Here is a 19,166-nt window from a genome sequence, read left to right as displayed (position 1 = left end):
TAAAGGAATGTGTAGGTTATCTGTTAAGTTTTGAAGCATAATATAAATGCATGCTTTAATTTTTGTGGGGCGGCATGTTTCTTTAATGCTTGATCATTTGCAAAAGCTTTTGAAATTCAAAACTTAGCTCCTTTGGGGCCTGAGGAAAGAAAAGGCTTAGTCCACAACTACCATTTATCGTTGATTTCTATGACTTGTGCTTAGATTTGTGTGATGCTTTGTTATGGTATGCCACAACAAATTGAAGTTCGCTGCTTTAAATAGATAAGTGTTGCTGTTTTGATTGGTAAAGTCATTTTAAGCAAACAACAAAAAAGCTGGAATTTCCAAAAGTTTCTGTTTTAATATGGGGTTAGCTATTGAGAATGGCTATAGTCCGAGGTTCAGTGAGAAAGGGCCTGGGCCTGACTTGTAAGCCTACCTCGAGTGAGGGGCTCTAGAGAGGAAGGGCCAGAGTAAGTATCCAACAGCAGAGGTACGCTGTGTCCTAACATAGACATATATTGGTAACATAGCTTCTGGTGAAGAGAATTGCATCCTGTTACTAGGCTCTTATTCTTTATTTATTATTTTTTTTTAGGGCCTCAGGTGCTGCATATAGAAATTCCCAGGCTAGAGGGTCAAATCCGAGCTACAGCTGCTGGCCTACACCACAGCCACAGCAACACCAGATCTGAGCCATGTCTGCAACCTACACCATAGCCCTCAGCAATGCTGGATCCTTAACTCACTGATTAAGGCCAGGGATCTAACCCGCATCCTCATGGATACTACTAGTCCGGTTCCTTTCTGCTGAGCCACAACCAAAACTCCAGGATCTTATTTTTATAAAAAGCAAGGTAAAGTACTACATCTAAATTTACCTTACTGAAAAATTATTTTTGTACGTGTTCTGTTTTTCAAAGAGTCATTTTGTTTCAGTTTCTTGATTTTTTTTTTTTTTAAGACAACATGATGTCTTGACTTTTTTTTTTTTGGCCCATTCTGCATGTAGAAGTTCCCAAGCCAAGGACTGAACCCAAGCCACAGCAGTGACAATGCCAGAGGATCCCCTGTGCCACCAGGGAACTCTGGGTGTCTTGACTTATTAGCAGTTTTTCTTTTTCTTTCTTCTTGTCTTTTTAGGGCCGCACCTGTGGCATATAGAGGTTCCCAGGCTAGGGGTCCAGTGAGAGCTGCCGCTGTAGACCTACACTGAAATAGTCACCAAAATTCTCATCGCTTGTTATAGACGGCAGTCAGAACATTCCAGGTTCCTTGAAGAGTGAATTTTTGGTTGGGTTGTGTTGTGTTTTGGTTTGGTTTGGTTTTCTGCTTTTTAGGGCTGCACCCACAGCACATGGAAGTTCCCAGGCTAGGGGTCGAATCGGAGCTGTAGCTGTCAGCCACAGCAGTGTGGGATCCAACACATCTGCGACCTCACCACAGCTCACGACAATGCTGAATCCTTAACCCACTGAGCGGGGCCAGCGATTGAACCCACATCCTCATGGATCCTAGTTAGGTGTTCACTGCTGAGTCATGAAGGGAACCTTTTGATACTTAGTGGTGGTGGTTCCTGCCAGGTGTTTCTAAGTTTCGTATAATTAGGTTATGTGATCATATGTAGATGTAGCCAATTTTGTTACTGATTAGAGAATGGAGATGCCATTTCAGAGGTCTCTACTATTAAAAAAGAACTAATGGAACCCGAAATTATTTCATTAAGATAACCTTGTCATTTCTGTGTAATTTGCTCTAATAATTATTTTGCTGTAGTAGATGTAAGAGATTAAGTTCATTTTCTTGCCCAAGTACCTACATTGCCTTTACATTATTGAAATCATAACCTTACTGCCATACTGTTTTCCAAAGTAACTACCATTTTTTGTTCCTACCAATTTTTCCCATCTTTGCAGTTACTTAGTATTTTTAGATTTTAATGCTTGCTATTTTAGAAGGTATTTAATGGCATATCATCATGGTTTCAATTTGCCCTTTTTTTCTTTATTTTAATTATTGACGTGTAGTTGATTTACAGTGTTGTGTTAATATCTGCTGTACAACAAAATGACTCAGTTATGCATACATATATATATTTATTGTGGTTTATCACAGGATATTGAATAGCTCCCTGTGCTATAGAGTAGGACTTCATTGTTTAATTTGGATTTTTTTCAATCATTAGTGATGCTGAGCATTTTTTCGTCTTTATTTGCAATCTGTATATCTTGGTATAGAGTGTGTATTCAGATCTTTTGCCATAGAGTATATATTCAGATCTACTGCCCATTTAATATTGGATTTCTTGGAGTTCCTATTGTGGCTCAGTGGGTTAAGGATCTGGTGTCACCACAAGCTGTGGTGTAGGTCACAGATGTGGCTCATATCTGGTATGGCCGTGGCTGTGGCATAGGCTGGCAGCTGCAGCTCCAATTCGACCCCTGGCCTGGGAACTTCCATGTGCTGCAGGTGTGGCCCTAAAAAGAAAAAAATAAATAAAAACATAAAATTGATTTCTTGGAGTTCCCAATGTGGCTCAGCAGTAAAGTACCCAACCAGTATCCATGAGGACGCAAGTTTGAACCCTGGCCTTGCTCAGTGGATCAGGGATCTGGCATTGCCATGAGCTGTGGTGTAAGTTGCAGATGGCTTGGTTCCAGCATTGCTGTGGCTGTGGCAGCTGTAGCTCTGATTAGACCCCTAGCCTAGGGGTCATGGGTGAGGTCCTTAAAAAATGATTGGATTTCTTTCTTTTTTTTTTGTCTTTTGTCGTCGTCGTCGTTGTTGTTGTTGTTGTTGTTGTTGCTATTTCTTGGGCCGATCCCGCGGCATATGGAGGTTCCCAGGCTAGGGGTTGAATCGGAGCTGCAGCCACCGGCCTACGCCAGAGCCACAGCAACGCAGGATCCGAGCCGCGTCTGCAACCTACACCACAGCTCACGGCAACGCCGGATCGTTAACCCACTGAGCAAGGGCAGGGACCGAACCCGCAACCTCATGGTTCCTAGTCGGATTCCTTAACCACTGGGCCACGACGGGAACTTCCTCTTTCTTTTTTTTTGTTAGAAGAGGTCTATCTTATGAATACAAGTCCTTTGCTAGGTATGTATGCTACAAGTCTTGTTTGTTTTTGTTTTCTGTCTTTTTGCCTTTTCTAGGGCCGCTCCCTCGGCATATGGAGGTTCCCAGGCTAGGGGTCAAATTGGAGATGTAGCCACCAGCCTAAGCCAGAGCCACAGCAACTCGGGATCCGAGCTGTGTCTGCAACCTACACCACAGCTCACGGCAACGCCGGATCGTTAACCCACTGAGCAAGGGGAGGGACCAAACCCGCAACCTCATGGTTCCTAGTCGGATTCGTTAACCACTGCGCCACGATGGGAACTCCTGTATGTTACAAGTCTTTTCTTTAAGACTGTGGCTTGTCTTCATTTTTTTAATTTTTTTATTTTATTTTTTTGCCATTTCTTGGGCCCCTCCCGCGGCATATGGAGGTTTCCAGGCAGGGGTTGAATTGGAACTGCAGCCACCAACCTACGCCAGAGCCACAGCAATGTGGGATCCGAGCCTCGTCTGTGACCTACTCCACAGCTCACGGCAAGGCCAGATCCTTAACCCACTGAGCAAGGCCAGGGATCGAACCCGAAACCTCATGGTTCCTAGTCGGATTCGTTTCCACTGCGCCACAACGGGAACTCCAGTAGGCTCCTTCTCTTAAGAGACCTTTAGTATCACAGGTTTTTTCAACAAAATTTTTTAATCCTCACGTGTACAAAGTAATGGTAGAGGTTGCAAGGAATGTCTCTGGAGCTTCTGCTGGAAGCGTAACACTGCTCAGCATTAAAGAGTCTTCCAAACATGAGAAGGGGGTGTGCCAGTGCACACATGCGCACATTACTAGGACTAAATGTATTAATATGAAGAGCTAAAGATGGTGTATGTAATATTAGGAAGAATTGATTAATCCTGCCTGAGGGACCCAGCTAAGAAAGCCAGCTAGGGTTGGAATAAGACCTTGAGTAGGTTTCTGAAAAGTGCACGAGAGAGTATTTGGTGGTTTTGAGGAGATAGATAATCATCGCCTAAAAGTTTTTTTCTTTTAACTCCAGCTTGGAATACTCCCTCATTTTTTGCATGTCAGATTTCTACTGTTCTAATTCAAATGGTACATTCTTTGTGGTAGGGTTGTAGCATTTATCACATTAGATAATTGTTTAGGAATTCTGTCTCCCATTGGATTTTAAATTTCTTTGGAGCAATGGATCAAGTCTGTTATGTTCATCTTTGCTTTTTTTTTTGCATAGTTTATGGCACATATATAGTAGGTATTCAATGACTGTTGAATGAATTTGTGTTGTATCACCTATTTACCCAGCCTGTGTTGAATAAAGTAAGACAATGGCCTAGGCAATGAAAATTGCAAGGTCAGGGAATGATGCTATGTGGTATAATATACTTAGAGATGCAGTGGAAGATAAATTTGAAATACTGATTAGGGCTTTGTATGTCAGACTGGATTTCTGTGGAAGGCCTTATACCTCAAACTAAAGCAAGTGTTTGGATTTTACTGTATACAGTATATGCTATACGTGATAAAGAAGTTTGGAAGTCTGTTGAGGAAGAGCTGAAAGGATCTGAATTAAGTGGGAACAGAAAGGACAAATTCCAAGAGATTTTTAAGTTGTCAGGATTTCACAGTTTGAGCTGAAAGAGGGTAAGTCACTGAGGACTGAGCTTTCAAGCAAAGTAAAAGGCGTCACCATTAACAGAAATAAGGGAACTGCCTTTTCTGCATGGGAAAGGGTACATATGTTGGGTTGCCTGTGAAGTTGTGTTTGGGTACTCAGCAAGGGCTTAAAAATGTGTAATTTGAGTTTATGTCAGAGACTACATGTAAATTTAGATAGATATGGGAGCTCAAGCCGATTGACAATCTGAAATTGCCACATTAGAAGACAGACCTTTAGGACTTAGGCATTTTGACATGAAGGAAAATTGCTTCATGGTAGAAATCTAGAAGCATTAGGGAGGAGGTGATCAATAGCCATAATGCAGACAGGTAAAAGACTGAGGTCATTGGACTTCTGAGAATTGTGACTTTCCAAAGAATTATATTCACGGGAAAGCTTAGATTATAGAATTTGAGAGTGGAGTAGGGAAGGGGAAGGCTAAGTTGGATGTGTAGTTTGTAATTTAGGTAAGAGTATGATTAATAAAGTGCCATGATAAAGGCTCAGAGTACTTTGAGAATTCAAGGGAAAGACAATTACATTCTATTCAGGGATGAGGAAGGATCTTCTGGAGAACACTGTTAGCTGGGTCCAAATGAGTGCATTTCTGGATGTATGATTATTTTAGTACATTTCTGCTAAGTCGTTCAGTTAGTCTCTGGAATAAACACCTGCAGTGACTGGCTATTCATGAAGTAGTTCTATTCTGGTTATTTTTGCATTGTATTGAAGCTAAATCTTCCTTCTTGTCATTTCCATTGACTGTTCAGTTAGTATTTAACTTGTGCAATTTGGAACATAACTGTCAGCTCATTGTAGACATTACATCCATATTAATGTAGCCTTGAATTGTTTGCCTTTGGGGTAGGGCCCATTATATTAGTAATTCACTGTTTATTCCCCCCCCCACCCCCCCACCCCCGTTTTAAGGCCCCACCTGTGACATAGGAAAGTTCACAGGCCAGGGATCCATTTGAAGCTGCAGCTGCAGGCCTACACCGCAGCCACAGCAATGCCAGCTCTTAACCACAGCGTGAGGCCAGGGATGGAAGCCGCATCCACATTGATAGTTGGGTTTTGTAGCCCACTGAGCCACAATGGGGAACTTCTCACTGAATTTTTAACTAAAGAGCAAACAAATAAAAACCCTTAAGTACTTACCTAAAAGCTGAAGTTTTATTCAAGGAAGGAAAGAGGCTGATAACTTTTTTTAAGAGGCAGGAGTAGATAAAAGAATATTGATGAAGATACATAGAAATTAGGGCAGTTAGTGAATGACTAGTGAAGTAGTTGAGGCTCTGTAAATAGTAAGGGAAATCGGGAGTTCCCGTCGTGGCGCAGTGGTTAACGAATCCAACTAGGAAACCATGAGGTCGCAGGTTCGATCCCTGGCATTGCTCAGTGGGTTAATGATTCGGCGTTGCCGTGAGCTGTGTAGATCGCAGACTCAGCTTGGATCTGGCGTTGCTGTGGCTCTGGCGTAGGCTGGTGGCTACGGCTCAGCTCCGATTAGACCCCTAGCCTGGGAATCTCCATATGCTGCGGGATCGGCCCAAGAAATAGCAAAAAAAAAAAAAAGACCAAAAAAAAAATACTAAGGGAAATCAAATGTAATCATTTTGGTATCTGGATGAATGAATAGGATTGATACTGCTTTTTTTTTTTTGGTGTTTTTAGGGCCATACTCGCAGCAATATGGAGGTTCCCAGGCTAGAGGTCTAATCAGAGCTGTAGCCGATGACCTATGCCAGAGCTCCAGCAACTCGGGATCCGAGCCGCCTCTGCAACCTACACCACAGCTCCCGGCAACACCAGATCCTTAATCCACTTTTCGAGGCCACAGCCTCATGGTTCCTAGTCGGATTCATTAACCACTGAGCCACAAGGGGAGCTCCGATATTGCTTTTAATTGACAAGAAAAGAGTACATTTTACATTGTACACTCTAGTATGACAGCAGTCTCCACATATTCAGGTGTTTGGGGAAAAGTGGGGTTTAGTACATGCAGTTTCACCTTATCTTTGAAGGTGCTAGAGGCTAGTAACCTTCTAAAGATTCTTTTTGTACAGAAGTATCCTTAAATCTTGGCTATCTTTATTGAACTGTGTATCTTTCTAAAGATTCTTTTTGTACAGAAGTATCCTTAAATCTTGGCTATCTTTATTGAACTGTGTATCTTTCTAAAGATTCTTTTTGTACAGAAGTATCCTTAAATCTTGGCTATCTTTATTGAACTGTGTATCTTGTAGGCTTGACCAGAGATTCTTAATTTGTAAATTAAGAAATCAAGATCTGGAGTTCCCATTGTGGCTTGGTGGGTTAAGAACTCAACATAGTCTTGAGGACATGGGTTCGATCCCTGACCTCGCCTGGTGGATTAAGGATCCGATGTTGCTGCAAGCTGCAGTGTAGGTCCCAGCCAAAAACAAAAAACAAAAAAAAAACAAAACAGACTCTCTGTAGCCTTTTATGTATAGGTATTTGTTTAGGCTTTTGGCAGATTAGCATTGCCTTATTCCTCACTTTTCAAGTTACCGCTTTTGAATAAGTAATGATTTATTGAGTGATAATCAGATAAAAGTTACCTCCATCTCCTTTGTCTCTCAGATCTAAATTGATTATGTCATGGCCATCAACTGTAATGACTGGAGGTGGGTGGGCAATGTGAAGCCTCTCCTGAACTAGGTTAGAATAACTCCAGTGTACTTTGCCCTTTCTTTTTTTCTTTTTAGCCGCAAGTGTGGCATATAGAAGTTCCTAGGCTAGGAGTCGAATTGGAGCTACAGCTGCTGGCCTATGTCACAGCCATAGCAACGTCAGATCCAAGCTGCCTCTGCGACGCACACCACAGTTCATGGCAATGCCGGATCCTTAACCCATTGAGCAGGGCCAGGGATTGAATCCACAACCTCAAGGGTACTAGTTCGTTAACCACTGACCCACAACGGGAATTCCATAGCTTCACTACTTTAAATGTAGCAAATTTAGAATTCTTTTATGCATTAAGATTTGTGAGTCCTTATTGTTGGGAGTGTTTAGGTTTGAGGGAAACTAATTGCACTAAATGACAGCATCTGATTCTGCATTGTGAATTCAAAACAAAACAGAAAAGGAGGTGGTTTAATGGTAGGTGGGACAAAGACTGAAGATACTGGCAGAATTCTGGGCTGGGTTTACTCTGACCTCACAACTAATCTAGAAATGGCTAAGGGTGAAGAACTGAAGAGATAAGCCACTGTATGAAGGGTTTTTTTTTCTTTTTTACAAAGTTTATTAGTCTTAGATGTGCTACATGGTGTAAGACAACACTTTATTCTAGCTGTAGGTGGCAGCAGATGTTATAGAAGAAAATTCGAATGTTTAAACAGTAATCAAGGTCACCATCCCCTGAGGCATTAGAAACAGCTTACTTTTTGCCAGATTTCTTAATTCCACCACAGCTCACGGCAATGCCAGATCCTTAACCCACTGAGCAAGGCCAGGGATTGAACCTACGTCCTCATGGATACTAGTCGGGTTCGTTACTGCTGAGCCACAATGAGAACTCCTAAATCATTTACTTGAAATGATGAAAGGTTGTATTTCTATTTTTATTTTGTGCTTGTTTTTCTTGACTTTATCTTTGAGATTTTGGGCTTAGAGGTGCTTTATCATAGCACCTAACCCACTCTGTTCCCTGCTTGCTTGTTTATATTCTGTGACAGGTTATAAATTCCTGAGGGCTAGAGTACCTTGTTCTCTAGGGTATCCCTATAGGCAGTGCCTGGCTTGTAGTTAAAGAATTAATAGAAAGTTTGGAAAGACATGCACCAAATGTATAAAGCTATTTTCTGAGTATTGAGGTTATTGCTGATCTTTAAATGATTATTATCATTTTGAAAACAGTGAAATTAATCCTTAGAATTGGAGAGCGTACAAAGAAGACAAAAGTCAGTACTGTCCATGATAAATGTGATCTCCAAGTCCTGACTTGTGCACCGTGCCAAGCCTTCCAAAACAAATCATTGGATTCCAAGAATGTAGGAGATTATGGTCCCCAAAGGAAAAAGATCCTGTGAGTGAAAAGACCTTATTATGGTGTTCTAGTCAAGACAGCATGGTACTCTCTTGAGAATTTGGATGAGAACTATGCTCCTTCGCCCTGTGTTGAGGGATAAGGGAGATCAAGAAATAAGATGAAGAGGAGATGGCAAATGTTGGAGTTTATCTGTAGTTGGTTGGGAATTTATCATTTGCTTTTGTAGCTACTTTTTAACAAATGATATTTTCATTTGAGTGGCTAATGATGATTATTCTTGTGTTTGTTCCCTTAGCATTTGACATAGCGCAGCAAAGAAATGGTTATGGAGAAGCCCAGTCCGCTGCTTGTAGGGCGGGAGTTTGTGAGGCAATATTATACTTTGCTGAATAAAGCTCCAGAGTATTTGCACAGGTAAATTCTAATTGGATTATTTAGTATTTTTATTTAGTTTTATTTTCTTGAATGTGACTATATGTTTTGCCTTTGCTCATCACGTCCTTAAGTATCTTTGCAGACCGTACCCAATATTTTAGCAGTGTGATGGCTTAAAACCAGTCTTTCAGGTTTTTTTTTTTACTGAAATCCACAGAAAGAAAAATAATTCATATCATATCCCGTTATATAACACATTCATATCTACACACACATACATGCAATACTCTGGTATTTTATATTTCATTAAAAAAAATAACAGGCTTGGCCAGCTAATAGGTTCTGATCTTGATTGAAATCACAGGCTTAAGTTTTTGGGTTTTTTCTGCAGCAGTGTTAGGAAATGGATCAATTAAGTGATTATACTTGTGAAAATTCCTTCTGATTGATCTGCAAAATAGTATTCATTGATAAAACAGCAACAGTAGCCTTGCTTACTATGGCAAGAGTTGGATATCTGTAAGCTTATTTTTTTCCTCAGATGGTTCTTCCCAGAGCAGGTGAGATACGAGTGAGACTTTTGTAAGGATTAGGCTTTGCAAACATTTGTTGTAGAACACAGTAGCTAAGAGAGCTAAGGACAAATAATCATTGCCACATCATGTGGGAAAGACTCTTAAAAGACTTAATCCTTTTATTTATAGGTTCTCTTTATAACCTTACTGGGCATTCTAAAGTTAGATTTTGCATTATGCCCTCCTCCATTGTTTAACATGTGTGTAATCTCTGTGTTATTCTGGAAGACAATTAAACAAACCCCATCCCCATCCTCCAAAAAATTCAAAGTGAATACCTGTACATTTTTCTAATTATAAAATTAAAGATATTCTTGTTGACAGTGTGTATGAGTTTGAAGGAGAATGGGATTAATAAAATAAAGCCTTTCATTATCTGAAGTTTTTAGTCTTTACTGTGTATGTATTTGCATGTTCGGTTGTTTTTTAGCAAGAAAAAATAAGGCTTTTCGCCATCATTTCAGGTAACAATACAACTTCTGTTTTATACTTATTAGCTTATGTAACAGATTTTTTAGTAATGAAAATTTACTTAACACTGGTGAATATCCTTACACATACATGTTTAGGTACCTTTATAGTTGTTTTCTTAGGATAAGTTCCAAAAGTAGAATTAAGTGAAAGATAAGATCATCTCTAAGGCTTTTCTCAAACACAGTTAGACCCAGATTATCCTCCAGAAAAATGATAGCTATTTACGTGCTTGCCATTAGAACATGAGGGAAAGTAGTGTAAACTTAAATATTTGGGTAGTGGTTGAAAGCATGGACTCTGGAGCCAGCTGCACCACCTGATAGGTATGTCACTTTGATGAGTTTATTTTTTTTTTATTTTTTATTTTTTTTGTCTTTTGTCTTTTAGGGCCTCATCCACAGCTTATAGAGGTTCCCAGGCTAGGGGTTGAATGGAGCTGTAGACGCCAGCCTACACCAGAGCCATAGCAACGCAGGATCAGAGCTGTGTCTGCGATCTACACCACAGCTCACGGCAATGCCAGATCCTTAGCCCACTGAGTGAGGCTAGGGATCGAACCTGAATTCTCATGGATGCTAGTTGGGTTCGTTAACCGATGAGCTACAAAGGGAACTCCAGTATTTTAGTTAATTTTAATCTAAACTTTTAACTAAGCCTTTGAATTAGTAATCATTTCAAACTCTTAAGTAGAGTGCTAAACAGTGGCTGATTCCCAGGCAGATCTAGATAACTGAGTTTTTGTATCTGACGGGAAAAAATGGGTAAATTACTACAATGTCAGTATTTAGAATATGTTTTGAATATTTCATTTCTCCACTTATCAAAATATAGATGTGGTAAGAATTAGATGAGAATAGCTAATGATTGAGTATATATATTTAGCATGCTAGGCACGTGAAGAATTCTACGTCATTACTCATTTAATCTGTACACTCGTGGAGAAGTTACCTAGAAACTAGGTTTGCTTGACACCAGAACTCTACTGCCTCTTAATTTTTTTTTTAATCAATGGTTTTACAGGTTTTATGGTAGGAATTCTTCCTATGTTCATGGTGGAGTAGATGCTAGTGGAAAGCCCCAGGAGGCTGTTTATGGCCAAAATGTAAGTATCAGTTTCATATACATTTAGATTATTTTATTTTTTGAATTTTAAGATAGAGATTTGGAAAGTAGCCTTCTTGTGCCCATGGATTTTTTTCTTGAATGTGATCAATTAGCTGCACTAGAATTTGTTAGAATTTGTTACAGTAATTGTCCAGTGTGCGTTGAGTTCTTATAAACACCCATTTTGTATGAAGCATAGTATTACATTTGGGTTGGATACAAAGGAGAGTGGGACTTTTTTTATATCCTTGGTGTGTTTTAAGTATGAAACAGTTGAGACACTGTAGAAAGGTTTTTTTTTTTAATGATTTTAATTTTTTCCATTATAGTTGGTTTACAGTGTTCTGTCAATTTCCTACTGAACAGCAAAGTGACCCAGTCAGACACACACACACACACACACACACACACACATATACATATATACACATTGCTTTTCTCACATTGTCCTCCATCATGTTCCATCACAAGTGACTAAATATTGTTCCCTGTGCTATACAGCAAGATCTCGTTGCTTATCCACATCAAATGCAATAGTTTGCATCTGTAAACCCCAGATTCCCATAAAGTTTATGTTAAAGTAATGCACGGTATTATATACACCTTACGATTTTGTAGAGGATGTGGAACTTCAGTGAGACTCTTGAGTCATAGCATTTGAACTTGCCAAGCAAGAGTAAGTTGCAAGTAGAAGAAATGACACCAACTGACAAGCAGTAATGTAAAATTAGGTATGAGGTCAAGGAGTAGTCCACACAGTTCGTGTGAATGACTGAATACTTAATACAGAACAGTGGGAGAAAGCGGTATAAAGCCTGTAATATGAGACAGGCATTGTGATTTCTTGTATAGAGAGGTGACATGTTGAAACTAGTGGATTTAGGAACTTTGGTCTGGCAGTAATGCATAACATGGTGTAATGGATTCAAATAAGGCAGAGAGGTTCAGTAGTCAATATTCTAGAGTTGTGAGGAAATCAGTGCAAGTTTGTAGTATCGAATGGGTAATACAGTATCACAAGTTTGTATTTCCTCCCTACTTTCTTTTTCTAATAAAGGATATACACCACAAAGTATTGTCTCTGAACTTCAGTGAATGTCATACTAAAATTCGTCATGTGGATGCTCATGCAACCTTGAGTGATGGAGTAGTTGTCCAGGTCATGGGTTTGCTGTCTAATAGCGGACAGCCAGAGAGGAAGTTTATGCAGACCTTTGTTTTGGCTCCTGAAGTAAGTTTTCACTTCGATTAATTTTCATTTATGTGATTTTTTTTTTTTTTTGTCCTTTTAGGGCCCCACCCTCGGCATATGGAGGTTCCCAGGCTAAGGATGTAATCAGAACTGTAGCTACTGGCCTACGACAGAACCACAGCAATGCCAGATCCGAGCCTTGTCTGCGACCTACACCACAGCTCACTGCAACTCTGGATCCTTAACCCACTGATCGAGGCCGGGGATCAAACCTGCGTCCTCAAGGATGCTTCGGGTTCATTAACCACTGAGCCATGACAGGAACTCCCTGCATGTAGCTATTTTTGAGAAATCTGTATTGGATCTGTTGATTACTTTACTTGAGCTTTATGTGTGTGCTTTGATTTCTCAGTAAAAGTGAGGTCCTGATAATAGATGATTAAGACTACAGAAATAATATTAAAAGCATATTATTATATTTAATAGATTACATATTATAAACAAAATGGGGAAGTCCCATATGTAAATTAGTCCTGGTTCTTTTATGTTTAGTAGACATTTCTTGAGCTTCAGTATTTTGAGTAATCTACTGTGATTTGCTTTGTATTAACATCATAGCACATTCAACTTTGAAAGATTACTTCTGTACTGTTAAAATAGAAATTGTTTTTTTTTGTCTTTTTTTTGTTGTTGTTGTTATTGTTGTTGTTGCTATTTCTTGGGCCGCTCCCTCGGCATATGGAGGTTCCCAGGCTAGGGGTTGAATCGGAGCTGCAGCCACCGGCCTACGCCAGAGCCACAGCAACGCGGGATCCGAGCCGCGTCTGCAACCTACACCAGAGCTCACGGCAACGCCGGATCGTTAACCCACTGAGCAAGGGCAGGGACCAAACCCGCAACCTCATGGTTCCTAGTCGGATTCGTTAACCACTGCGCCACGACGGGAACTCCAGAAATTGTTTTTATTCTTCTTAATTTAATGCTACATTTATGGGTATTAATGGAATATTTGGATGTTATTTTCCTACAGGGATCTGTTCCAAATAAGTTTTATGTTCACAATGATATGTTTCGTTATGAAGATGAAGTATTTGGTGATTCTGAACCAGAACTTGATGAAGGTGAGGTTACTTTTAAGATACAAGGGTTCTGTCAGTATGGGTATTCTTTAAGGACCTGCAAAGTATGAAACAAATAAATTTGCCTCTGTTATAACTGAGGCTAACTCCCTTTTCTCCTTTCCTGTTCCCGTTTCTTGTTATAGATGTTCATTTTATGAAATTTTTATGATTATAAGTCAGACATAGAATATGAAAAAAAACTTCCTCAATCTCATCTTCTAAAGGCAACCAAGCATTTAGTGCCTATGACAGAATTTGGTTATATCTTACACTGATCATTACTTTTATAAAAGTGGAAGTATGCTAGCTCAAAGCTTGCTTTTTTGTTTTCTTTTTTTTTTCCCTTAATATATCTATCTTTGTTGGCTGTTGATTTTTTTAATCCATATTTAATATTTAAGATCAATTATTTAGTTGATCTTCCATTGATACATACCAGTTTGCTTCCTTTTCTTTATTGTTATTGCTCCATTGAATAGATGGTGATGAAGGAAACTGAGTTATGACTTTATATATCATTTTTACTACCCTTTTCTTACTAATAGGTATTTTTTAAAAATAGAGTAAATTCCATGGAGTTCACTATCATATGACATCTTTACACATTTAAAATATACCTATCAAATTGTGTATTAAGCCTCTTAAAAAGAGATGTGGTGTATTTTATATATTGTCAGAATCAGAGGATGAAGTAGAAGAGGAACAAGAAGAAAGGCAACCAACTCCAGAACCTGTGCAGGAAACTAACAGTGGTTACTATGAAGCTCACCCTGTGACGTAAGAATAGTGTTTGCAAGGCCAAATCTGTTCTAAACTATAATGTAGTTGCAAGGTGGTTTTTGTACCTGGAATTGTTGGAAGTAAATTTTTGCTGATGCTATCAATAACAAGCCAGCATTTGAGTATTTACTGTGTATATGCAAGAAATTTGGAAAATACTGTTTTATTTAATTCAAAAATTGAACATGTTTTGGTCCAAAACTGATCACTTACTACTAATGTATAGTGTCTGGGACAAAACAGCATTTTATTTTTTAAATATGGGGTTTATTTATAACTAGTGCTAAAGTGATAAACATTTTTAGTAATCCTGTTTTTAAATGGATTTAAAGAAACATGTTAAAGAAATGCCGCTTGAGGTGTACGTTGGTGACCTAATAGGTTAAGGATCCTGGGGTTGTTCATGCTGTGGCTTCTCTGGTCACTGCTATGGCATGAGTTTGATCCCTGGCCCTGCGGAATTTCTGCACACCATGCCTGCGGCCAGAAAACAGAAATTCTGTTTGAGAGTATTACTTCCTCTGCCTTCTAGTTTTAAACTTTTGCTTCAGAACAGCTTGTTATTAGTTATGCCTGTTAGAGAAATGCTGTATTTTCTTTTATTTGAATGGGTCATTTCAGTCATATTGAAAAGTGAATAAAATATTTTATTGTAGTAATGGCATAGAGGAGCCTTTGGAAGAATCCTCTCATGAACCTGAACCTGAGCCAGAATCTGAAACAAAGACTGAAGAGCTGAAACCACAAGTAGAGGAGAAAAACTTAGAAGAATTAGAGGAGAAGTCTACTTCTCCTCCTCCTGCTGAACCTGTTTCTCTGCCACAGGAACCACCAAAGGTTAGATCACAGGAGCTCTTTAGACCTATAGCATCGCACTTTCATCTTTTGTGCCATTAATGAAGCATGACCTTTGTTCTGTGGTGGTAAATTGTTTAATAGTAAACTATGCGTTTTTATGTATATGAAAGAAGCTATGGCTTTTTTTTTTTTTTTAATTCCGAGGAAATTGTATTTTTATCCCCTGAAAAACACCTCTAAGAGTAAAATTTAAGATGAATCCTTGTCTGTATGCAATGTTTAGTATCTTAAATGAAGTTGTTCGAGTCCATGTAAAGCTGAGAGTTGCTCTTCCATTCCGTATTCAGCCCTCTACGCACGGATGCAGTAGGAGTCATGCAATATCCCAACTAAAACAAGTTGGCTTATTATTAAAAGGAGTGATATATGTTATTCTGGTTTAAATGGGAACAGCTTCCTTACTACACCAGTGAAACTCTTGGAAAGATGAGTGACACCCATAGGGTATTGTTTAAACCTACCTTAAAACCTCTTTTATCTTTCTGTAAAGTAGAAGGTTAAAGTATATTTGGGTAGTGAGAGAAGGAGATTCCTTGTTCAATTTGTGAATGTCTGTTAAAATTTCCAGCTGGTACTCTCTTCTTTCCTATCTATCCTTCCCTTCTCCCCTTAACACCGTCACAACACCCTGTCGTCCCCCAGAAGGGGAAGGAAATTAGTTCTAATAGGTTTTTATTTTTCTAGCATATTTAGTTGTTAGTGGTTTTGTTTGAACCCGCTCATCTACTTAGAGCATATAGGAACTTGCTTGTGGATTTATTTAGTAGTTCAGACAAAACAGTCAAATAATTTTCTTGCATAATGAGATTTTGAAAGCTGGCACATAGACTGGCATGTGTGTGTGTGCCTTTCTTTTAGGAGTCCTCCAATATAAAGCAATAGTTTAGAAATGAAAAGAAAATATATATTTGGAAGTTTCCCTATAGGAATGTTGGTGGTTTTCCGTGATTAGTAGTCTAGGTTTGTTGCATTTCCTGCAGGCTTTCTCCTGGGCTTCAGTGACCAGTAAAAACCTGCCTCCTAGTGGTACTGTTTCTTCCTCTGGAATTCCACCCCATGTTAAAGCACCAGTCTCACAGGTAACCAATCTGTGAACACATTGGATTGTATCCTTGTTACATTGCCAATTGCTTATCTTTTTTATACTTTTAAAAATGAGTCAATCAGAAATTATGGATTAAATATACAAAAAAAATGTATTAAATGTCAGTGACACCCACTTTAAACGCCAGATCTCCATTCATCATCTACAGAGGTGGTATTTGGGGTTTGGGTGTGTGAAATACAGATTAAGTTGGCTTTACCAATATATGTGGTCATTTAAAAGGCTTCTTAAAATAACAAAAAAAAATATTCTTTTTTAAAAGATAAAATTTTATTTAGCAAAAATATTTTAGGGAAGAAATTTGGAAAGGCACAAAGTAGTATGGCATTATAAAGTATCATTGTTTTTTTTAAAAAGAGAAAACATCAAAAAAATACACTGCCTGAGCTTTCAGTCTGTAAGTGGTTCATACAGTTTAATTGAAGCCTGTACCAACTTATGACTGTAGTGTTCACCTTTACTGATTGTTCTAGTATTCTGCTTTTTGTCTGTTTGTCATCTTGCCCATTTCAGAGCTTTCAAAAACATTGGAGTAAGACACTGGCTAACTAGTATGTTTATTGTATATAGTCTACAATTAGCTAAATTCTGAAGTTAATAGGCACACTTAAAGGGTGTCCAGTTCTTTTCCCTGCATTTTCAAACTTCATTCCACTAGAAAATTTGCATTTGAAATGGTTAGTGCACATAAAATTATCTTTACAACTCTCAATATGCTCTAAATGGTGAAACTTTTGAGATTTTTCAGAAGTAGCTAGTAATTATTCGACTGTCTTCCTGGTGTTATTACAGATAATCAGCTACAAAATAGAATACTGGCCTTGCCATACCTGGTTTTGTTTTTTGTATTTTTCTTTAACTAGATAGATATTCAGGAAATATTGAGTAATTACCTCAGATTACAAATCAGAATTCTGTGTTAATGAAGAAAATTAATTTGGCAAGTACTGATTGTCTTTTTCTACCCATCTGAAGATCCAGTAAGTGACTTCTGGATTTTCTTTTGACATGCTTGATTTCCTATTGGATTTGCATTTGGAATCTTGGTACTTGATTTCAGAGAGTTGGCTATGTTTATTTTAAATTAGCTGATAGTCAAAAGTTACAGCAGTTAATTCTTATTAGCACACCTTTAATTTAGTATGGTGCCAGGTATTGTGCAAAGCACTTAATGTTTACTCTCATCTCTAATCTTCACAAGCACCCTGTGAGAATGTTTACTATTATTATTCCTTTTTAAGATTAGTAAATTGAGGTCTAGAGTACGTCACCCAAGGTCAGACAGCCATATAAATAAAGTAGTAGGCCTGGGTGTTCAGTTCCTACAGTTGGACACTCATGCAAATCTGTAGGTTTCTTTATAGCCTTTGTGGGGGGGGGGGGCGGAGTGTATCTCTATTAGAAAAGAAGAGTGCTATGTCTAAGTTATATTATGTTAGATTCTAGCCTCTCGTCCAGGGAAAAATTTTTTTTTGTTTTTGTTTTTTTTTTCCTTTCAATTGTAAGGGACTGAATTGTATTTGCCAACACACCCCTTTATTAAAACAAAAAAAAAAATTTAACATTTATAATTTAAATCTTAAAAAAACTTTCAGAACTCCTTAAGCTATATTAGAATGGATTCATGATTTTTCCACTTGATTTAATAAGCCCTTCAAAATTTTGCTGCTTTGGTGTAGTATCCATTTCCTTAACATGAAATAGATTAATAAACATGTATAGATTAATAGAATAATTAAATCTAATTCTAAGATATTGGTAGGCATTAATTTAGAAGTAGGTAAGTTAACTTGGTAAATTTCTTTTTTTTTTTTTTTCCTTGCTTTTTAGAGCCATACTTGCGGCATATGGAGGTTCCCAGGCCAGGGGTCTAATCAGAACTTCAGCTGCCAGCCTACTCCACAGCTCACAGCAACGCCAGATCCTTAACCCACTGAGTGAGGCCATGGATCGAACCCGCAACCTCTTGGTTCCTAGTTGGATTTGTTTCCGCTGTGCCATGACGGGAACTCCTAACGTGGTAAATTTCTTAAAAATTAATTAGTTCATTTAAGTAGCTTGTATTCAGTTGAAGTATATATTATGTTTTTATTTGCTTTTGTTGATTTGTTGGTTTCATTTTTACTTCGTATTCTGTTTGATCTTCATTTGTGGGACTTGTCATGTGAGCACATGTTCTGATTTTGTGGAATTAATTTTAGGCCCTAAAGTAGTATGTGATATCTTAGTTATTTTACCTTAATGGAACAAATAATTTTCATGATATTGAGCCTAAAAAATTCTAAGTGCACAGCTGGCTTAATTGGTGTTTTTTAAATTTTAAATCCTTAAAAGATGATGAAGTACTTTCTGTAGTTATTTTTGTTTCAGTAATCTGTTTTTAAAAGAATTTGAATCAGTCAGGCAGAGTTCTTTTTCCTGAATTGAATGAGTTGAGATTTTCCTGAGATTTTTATGAAAGATGTACATTTGCTATTTTTTATTAATTTCTGAAACATAGTATCTTTGTCACACTTTGTTAGAGACCATATATTCTTTAATTCTGTTTTACATTCATACTGAAGTAAGTTGTGCTTTTAGGCCCTTTCCCCCATTCCCCCGCCTTAGTTGAAATTTCTAAATAACTGACCTTTTTTAGGCATCACATTTTTGGTCAAATTACTATGTAATGTTAAATTCCAGATACAGAGAGCAACAGTCTCAGTGCTGTAATTTAGGCTCTATGTCAAGCGTAGAACATTCTCCTCCTACATGTTACGGATTAGAGACCTAAAAGTGGAATTTGATTTTAAATGAACCAATAGTTATTGAACATCCATGTTTAATGGCACTGTGCTTGGTTCTTTACTTGG

At 38.3% G+C, this 19,166-nt stretch overlaps 1 protein-coding gene across 7 annotated transcripts in view; it reads left to right on the top strand.

Moving 5' to 3' along the window:
* Window positions 1-19,166, top strand: part of G3BP2 (G3BP stress granule assembly factor 2) — an 86,760-nt gene that overhangs the window by 60,449 nt on the left and 7,145 nt on the right. For 4 of the 7 annotated variants that reach the window (XM_047799356.1, XM_047799354.1, XM_047799360.1 and 1 more), the window contains 7 exons: window positions 9,026-9,144; window positions 11,175-11,256; window positions 12,316-12,489; window positions 13,481-13,571; window positions 14,249-14,348; window positions 15,008-15,188; window positions 16,190-16,288. In XM_047799356.1, the coding sequence (XP_047655312.1) occupies window positions 9,050-9,144; window positions 11,175-11,256; window positions 12,316-12,489; window positions 13,481-13,571; window positions 14,249-14,348; window positions 15,008-15,188; window positions 16,190-16,288 (822 nt within the window). In that variant the 5' untranslated portion in view covers window positions 9,026-9,049. Of the gene's footprint in view, window positions 1-8,597; window positions 8,767-9,025; window positions 9,145-11,174; window positions 11,257-12,315; window positions 12,490-13,480; window positions 13,572-14,248; window positions 14,349-15,007; window positions 15,189-16,189; window positions 16,289-19,166 lie in introns of all 7 variants that reach the window. The other 3 variants (XM_047799359.1, XM_047799361.1, XM_047799357.1) reach the window with 2 other exon arrangements.

Source organism: Phacochoerus africanus, chromosome 10 (assembly GCF_016906955.1).
Source record: "Phacochoerus africanus isolate WHEZ1 chromosome 10, ROS_Pafr_v1, whole genome shotgun sequence".
Taxonomy (NCBI): Eukaryota; Metazoa; Chordata; class Mammalia; order Artiodactyla; family Suidae; genus Phacochoerus; species Phacochoerus africanus.
This window is presented reverse-complemented; position numbering and strand designations above follow the sequence as displayed.